Source organism: Salvia splendens, chromosome 1 (assembly GCF_004379255.2).
Source record: "Salvia splendens isolate huo1 chromosome 1, SspV2, whole genome shotgun sequence".
Classification (NCBI taxonomy): domain Eukaryota; kingdom Viridiplantae; phylum Streptophyta; class Magnoliopsida; order Lamiales; family Lamiaceae; genus Salvia; species Salvia splendens.
The window spans coordinates 36,551,432-36,557,607 of record NC_056032.1 but is presented as its reverse complement, the minus strand read 5'-3'; the positions used below and the strand labels follow the sequence as shown (position 1 = coordinate 36,557,607).

Genomic DNA, 6,176 nt, shown 5'->3' with positions numbered 1-6,176 from the left:
TTGGTTCTACTTTCTCAGATCTCCGAGACAATACACACGCAGGCGGTGTATCACTCGTTCTACATGTTCATGAAACAATTAATTACACACATATCTATTTTACAAAAACATGACAACAATTAATACACAAAATTGATGATGACACACTAAAAAAACAAAAAAAATGAGCAAAAAAGAAATCATTTGGAGAAGTAGGACTTGGGAGAGAAGAGGCGCTTGGGCGAGAAGAACCCCATATTAAAATATCTGGGCGACGCTACACCATCGATGGCCTTATAACTCGGCATCGGACTCGGCGGCATGATGTATCCGTCTTCCCTATTACTCCTATTCACGCTAAACGAGCCGCACTTGGCCAGCGTCCCCAGCCACGACTTCTTCTGGTACGACGTCCTCCCGTTGATATTGTCGCACATGTACTGCTTCACCATCAGCAGCCCCTGCTCCATCACCTCCCGCGGCGGCGACACCAGCGGGTTCCCTTCCACGCTCAGCTTCTGCAGCTTCTTCAGGCACCCGATGGAGTCCGGGAGGGCCGCGATCTTGTTGTAGCTCACGTCCAGCTCCACCAGCGACATCAGCAGCCCCACCGAGTATGGGAGCGTCTCCAGGTACTGGAAGTTCTGGCTCACATTCAGGATCTGAAGGTTGATAAGATTCTCGAGATCCTCGGGGAGGGATCGGAGGCAGTTGAGGCGGGCGTCGAGGACCCGGAGCTTGGTGAGGTGGGAGGTCGAGTGGGGGAGGAAGGCCAGGTTGTTTGAGTTCACTGATAGCTTTCTTAGGTTTAGAAGCTCGAACCCCATCGTGTCCGGGAGCTGCCGGAGCTTGTTGAAGTTGGCGTTCAGCTCTTGAAGGGATCTGTTAATGAATTAATTAGTTAGGGTTTGATTGAGATGGAATTGACCAGTTTTGTTTAGTAGTGAGGTGATAAGCCACTTGATAAGTTCAATGGGCATATGATAAGTTGGGGTTTTGGGCCCACATGAGGTGTACTAAAATTAAAAATATTACTCCCTACCTGCAGTTCTCTATGGTTGAAGGAAGTTGTAGGAGGAGATTGCCGGAGACGTTCAAGATCTTGAGTTTGGAGAGACATCCTATGGAGTTTGGGAGGCACTTTAGCTGATTGGAGTGCACGTCTAACAGCATCACGTTTAGCAGCCGCGCAGTCAAGGATTCCGGGATGGTCTGTTGATGGTTTGGCGAATTTTTGATGGTGATGAATGCAGGAAGATGCAGATCACGACACGGAGATTTACGTGGTTCGATTTACTGAGGTAAATCTACGTCCACGGGGAGAAAAGAGGGCAGAGTTGTATTGCTTGATCTGTTTTCTACAGCTTACAATACAGACTTGCTATTTGATCTTTTATCTCTAGAGAGCTTCACCTCAGTCTATCTGATCTAAGTTCTATTTATACACTGAACTAAGATCGTGGCTTGCATCACCACTAATGATGGTTGTGGATGTCGTGGAGGTCATGGAGATCCTGCATGGGTCCACTACCTCTTTGTTTGGTCCGCTTATCCCGCATGAGATCCTGCATGATTTGACACCACTAAATAGATCGTGTAGTGGTCATGAGATCCTGCATGGGTCCACTATCTCCCAGTTCGGTCGAATACTGAGACCGAACTGCTGAACTATTGCCGAGCAGCTTTTGCCGATCTGAGAGTAGAGCTTGATTGGTCGGCTTTTACCGAGCTGTAGGCTAGGGCCGAACTCTTTGGTAATGCCGAACTGATACTCTTCCTTGGTCTTTGGGCTGATGGGCCGTCACTGCTATTGGGCTTGTTTATTCCGTACCCCATCACTACCCCCCCCGAAAAGCGAAGTGAATCACTTCGGCGAAGCGAGTCACTTCGGCATTCTGGATAAAGGTACGGGGGAGGCTGACGTCAGGGGACGTGCCTTGCGCGTGACTGCATTAAATGCGACAGTAAAATCCGGCCGTTGAATCCTGAAAAGGTGGGATTCGAAACGGTGCGATGATTTTGAAATCTTCTCCGAATCTGATAAATACGTCCTTTCTTCATCAGTTGAACACTTTTGCTATTGCTTCTTCTGCAATCTCTCTCTTTTGCGTAAAAAATTTCCTTCCGCTTTCAAGAATTTCTTCAGACTTTGAAAGAGTAAGAACCATGTCTTCTTCTTCTTCTGAGTCAGGTAGCGGTAGGAAAGAGGACAAGGGGTCTTCTAGCCGGAAAGAGTCCGGGGAGAAGACTGTAGAATACTTTCACAGCGTCTTGAGTAAGGACACCGTGATATCTCTACACGGAAAATATCTTCTTCCCGGGGGGAAGGCGGTGGTTCCCGACGATGATCATAGGGCTAACGACCCGCCGGAGGGTTATGCCACCGTTTACGAAGCCTGCTTAGAATGCGGGCTTCGTTTCCCTCTTCCCCCACCTTTTGTAGAGCTTCTTGATTTTTTTCAACTCCCTTTAGGTCAGGTGACTCCGAATTCTTGGAGGCACTTGTCGGCTTTTGCTGCCGAACTCCGTAGGCTAGATAAGGATCTGTCTCTGCGGGCAATCCTTAATTTTTTCCAGTTTAAAAGGAAGGGATCTTGGTTTTACTTGATCCCCTTACAGCCTTTTAGGGCCTTCTGCAAAACCAAGTGGCCGAAATGGCAAAACCGTTTCTTTTTTTATAATAGGACTTCGGCTCCGGGCTTTCCTTGGAGAGGGCCGAAGTCCGTGATTCCCCATCCTCGGTTAGAACCGTTGGCCGAGCTCGAGGGCGAGCTCAATAAGATTCCTATGATTAGGAAACAGTACTTGGAAACTGAGCTCGTCAAGGGCGACCTCGTGTTCAATATCTCGTCTTCGGACGAAGAAACTGAGGGTGAGGATTTCTTTTTTATGCTTTACTGCTTTAGCGGCGAAAACTAACCTTGCTTTCTTGCTTTTTGGCAGTGTACATGCTGAATAAGATTAGCCGCAAATCCTCCGAGCTTAAGGAGCCGGAGAAAGAGAAGGCTACCAGCTCGGCGCCTGATGCCGAGAAGAATCCGAAGAGGCAAAAGACCTCTTCGGATCCAAAGAAGCCGGAGTCGACTTCGGCAAGTAGGAAGGGGAAGACCCAGAAACCCCCGAGAGCGCCAGAGAAAGACGTGGTCTTGGCGCCTCCTTCGGAACATATCTGTGAGCCCTTTTTATGGCCCACGGACTTCGCCGAGGTGAATTCTCTTCTTGATTTTCTGGCCTTGCTTTTTTCCTGTATTTTTTGTGGCCCCTCTGTTGACTTTTTGTTTTTTCCATTTTCAGAGGAACGATATGCTCTCCAAGCTCGTCGCCGTCGAACTCTCCAAGGCGTCCAACGACTATGCTGAGATGCAGAGGAAGTTGGCGGCTGCTTGTCACCGGGCCGAGCAGGCTGAGGCAAACTTTGAGAAAGCCAGAGCTGCTAGGATTTCGGCCCAGGATGAAGCTCAGTTTGCCAAAAACCAGCTCGTCATTCAGCGAGAGCAGACAAAACGGAGGGATGCTGCCGCCGTGGTTGCCCAAGGGGAGGTTCTCCGTGCTTTCGCGGAGAAACTCTTTCTGAGCAACCAATTTTCAGCCTTTGTCGGTGATCTGCTGAAACTGATGACCGATAAAGCCGAGCAGGGTCCCGAAGTCATCCTGCCGCTGTACGGCCGAGAGATAGCAGCTCGGCTTCAGAGTCTGCCGGTGCTTGAGGAGCTTGCTTCGTCCTCGGTCCTGCTTTCTGCAGACCAAGTTCGTAGTTGCCGAGCTGACCGCGATGAGAACATGGAGGCTATCTTTGCCTCCATAGGGTCAGTTTCACCGCTCCAATTTTCCATGGAGAGGGTGAGACCGAGCAGCATGAGCGGCAGACCGGCGATGAGCAGGCCGAGCAGGAGGCGCAGCAGATCGGCTACGGTGGCGCCGAACAGGCTGGGGAGAGCAGGGAGGCCGAGGCTGAAGCTGAAGCAGACAAGGAGAAGGAAGTTGAACCTCACCGAGAAGGCGGAGACGAAGCTGGCGGAGTATGATTTCGTCTCCCTTCTCTTAGTTTAGTTTCTTCCTTCTTGTAAAACGGCCTTGAAGCCCTTGTGTAGAAAAAAAATTTTTCTTATGAATGAAAAAATTCTTCTTTCTGCTCTTGTGTCTTCGTATAGCCTTTCGTACTCTCTTTTACTCCTGTTGTGGTTTACTACCTGCTCAGTAATCTGAAATGCCGAACTGACATAGCTGCTCTATATTCTGAACTCTTAAGGAGCTGGAGGTACTTCACTGGAAGCGGATGTACTCTTCGGCTTTAGACGAAGCTGAGAAAAGAGCCATAGCTGACCAGGTGAAGAATGACGAACTCTTGGCTCGTTCAGTGAAGCTGGAGGCCGACAATAAGGACTTAGAGTCCGAAAAGAAAGATCTGGAGGCCGAGCTGAATGCCGCCGTCGCTGAGAGGACTGCGTATGAGGATTTCATCTGCAGGCGCGGGGGAATGACCATCTCTGAAGTTCAGGAACGAGTTGACGAACTGTGGGAGGAATATAATGTACTCCGGAGGAACAATGCGCTGGAGAGCTCGGCTTGCCAACAAGTCGTGAAATCATTGCGGCGCTGGGCTTCTCGGTACGACATAGTTCTTTCCCGGCGTCCCTCAATTGAGAGATTCCTCAGGCATTTCCCGCCAACAGATGCTAGTACTCCAGCTCAAACCTCTGATTCACTTGCTCAAAACCCTACTCCAAGTCAGCAACGAACTCAGGGACAACCAGAGACGTCAAGTCGAGGACGGACTGAAGTTCGCAGAGGAGCTGTGGTTATGAGTGAGCAAGATCAACAAATGCTTCGTGAAGAGACTCTTCGCCGCCGAGGTGCTAGAGCTTCCCGGGCTCAGGGAAGAGGCGGTAGGTCGATTAGAGCATCTCGTCGACCTGCTTATTCTTCAGCTGCCGAGAACGCTCGAACTCGGCTTCACGAGGATTTTGTGAATAGGTGGCTCAACTTCAGCAACCCTGGACAGTAGAATAGTCCTTTGTAATAGCGTAACGCCATTTTGTAGAGTAGCGGAGTTGTATGCCGAACAAGATTTAATAAATGAAATTTTCATTTCGCTTCTAACACTGCGTATTAACAGCTCAGCGAAATAATTTCATCGTACTTGTTCTCGGTCTTATGAAGTAAACTTCTTTGACCGGACTTGGTCCTTGGTCTTATGAAATAAACTTCTTTGACCGGACTCGTCTTTGGTCTGATGAAATAAACATCTTTGACCGGACTCGTCTTTGGTCTGATGAAGTAAATTTCTTTTACCGGACTAAGCTTGTGTCCTAATTTGGCGAGTTTTATCGCTCGGATCGGACTTTCCCTTGTCCTAATTTGGCGAGTTTTATCGCGTGGATCGGACTTTCCCTTGTCCTAATTCGGCGAGTTTTATCGCGTGGATCGGACTTTCCCTTTGTTGCAGTTCGTTTCAGACGGACTGCTTGTTTTTTAAGCCGAATTGTGGTCTTGTATCTTCTTCAGAAGCTTGGACTCACAATCGTTGGCTTATTGTTGCAGTTCGTTTCAGACGAACTGCTTGTTTCTTAAGCCGAATTGTGGTCTTGTATCCTCTTTAGAAGCTTGGACTCACAATCGTGGGCTTATTGTTGCAGTTCGTTTCAGACGAACTGCTTGTTTTTTAAGCTGAATTGTGGTCTTGTATCCTCCTTAGAAGCTTGGACTCACAATCGTGGGCTTATTGTTGCAGTTCGTTTCAGACGAACTGCTTGTTTTTTAAGCTGAATTGTGGTCTTGTATCCTCCTTAGAAGCTTGGACTCACAATCGTTGGCTTATATATGTTCTAAAAAGGGGATCAGCCTTTGAAGAACAAGATACCTCAGTAACATTTGTAAGAGACGACACGCACATAGACAGACAAAACACACCTAGACAAATAAAAAGCACATAGAGACAAAAACGCACATAGCCTTAGGACCGAACTAGACACAAGACTGACTGACCGGACTGTCTCTTACAAATGGAACTTTTTGAGGTTGGAAACGTACCATGTTCGGGGTACTTGTGCTCCTGACACGTGAGTCAATTTGTAAGACCCTTTGCCGAGGACTTCTGACACCCGATATGGACCTTCCCATGTGGGTTCGAGTTCGCCCAGCTTTTCTGCTCGGCTTACTTCGTTGTTTCTCAAGACGAGATCTCCCACTTGAAATTG

The 6,176-nt window shown here is 48.5% G+C and overlaps 1 protein-coding gene across 1 annotated transcript; it reads right to left on the bottom strand.

The window, feature by feature from the left end:
- Positions 1 to 1,257, bottom strand: LOC121804663 (plant intracellular Ras-group-related LRR protein 6-like). Its single transcript, XM_042204295.1, has 2 exons — positions 1,022 to 1,257; positions 1 to 861 (listed from the first exon to the last, which is right to left on the bottom strand). Exons 1-2 carry the CDS (start codon positions 1,150 to 1,152, stop codon positions 180 to 182), a joined length of 813 nt encoding a protein of 270 aa, XP_042060229.1. The 5' UTR covers positions 1,153 to 1,257; the 3' UTR covers positions 1 to 179.
- Between the last annotated feature and the right edge of the window lie 4,919 nt (positions 1,258 to 6,176).

Excerpts from the sequence above, each read along its gene's own strand:
- LOC121804663 (XM_042204295.1), bottom strand. The coding sequence starts at position 1,152 with ATGCTGTTAGACGTGCACTCCAATCAGCTAAAGTGCCTCCCAAACTCC. Across the intron at positions 862-1,021 it reads TCAACCATAGAGAACTGCAG|ATCCCTTCAAGAGCTGAACG; the intron begins GTAGGGAGTAAT and ends ATTCATTAACAG.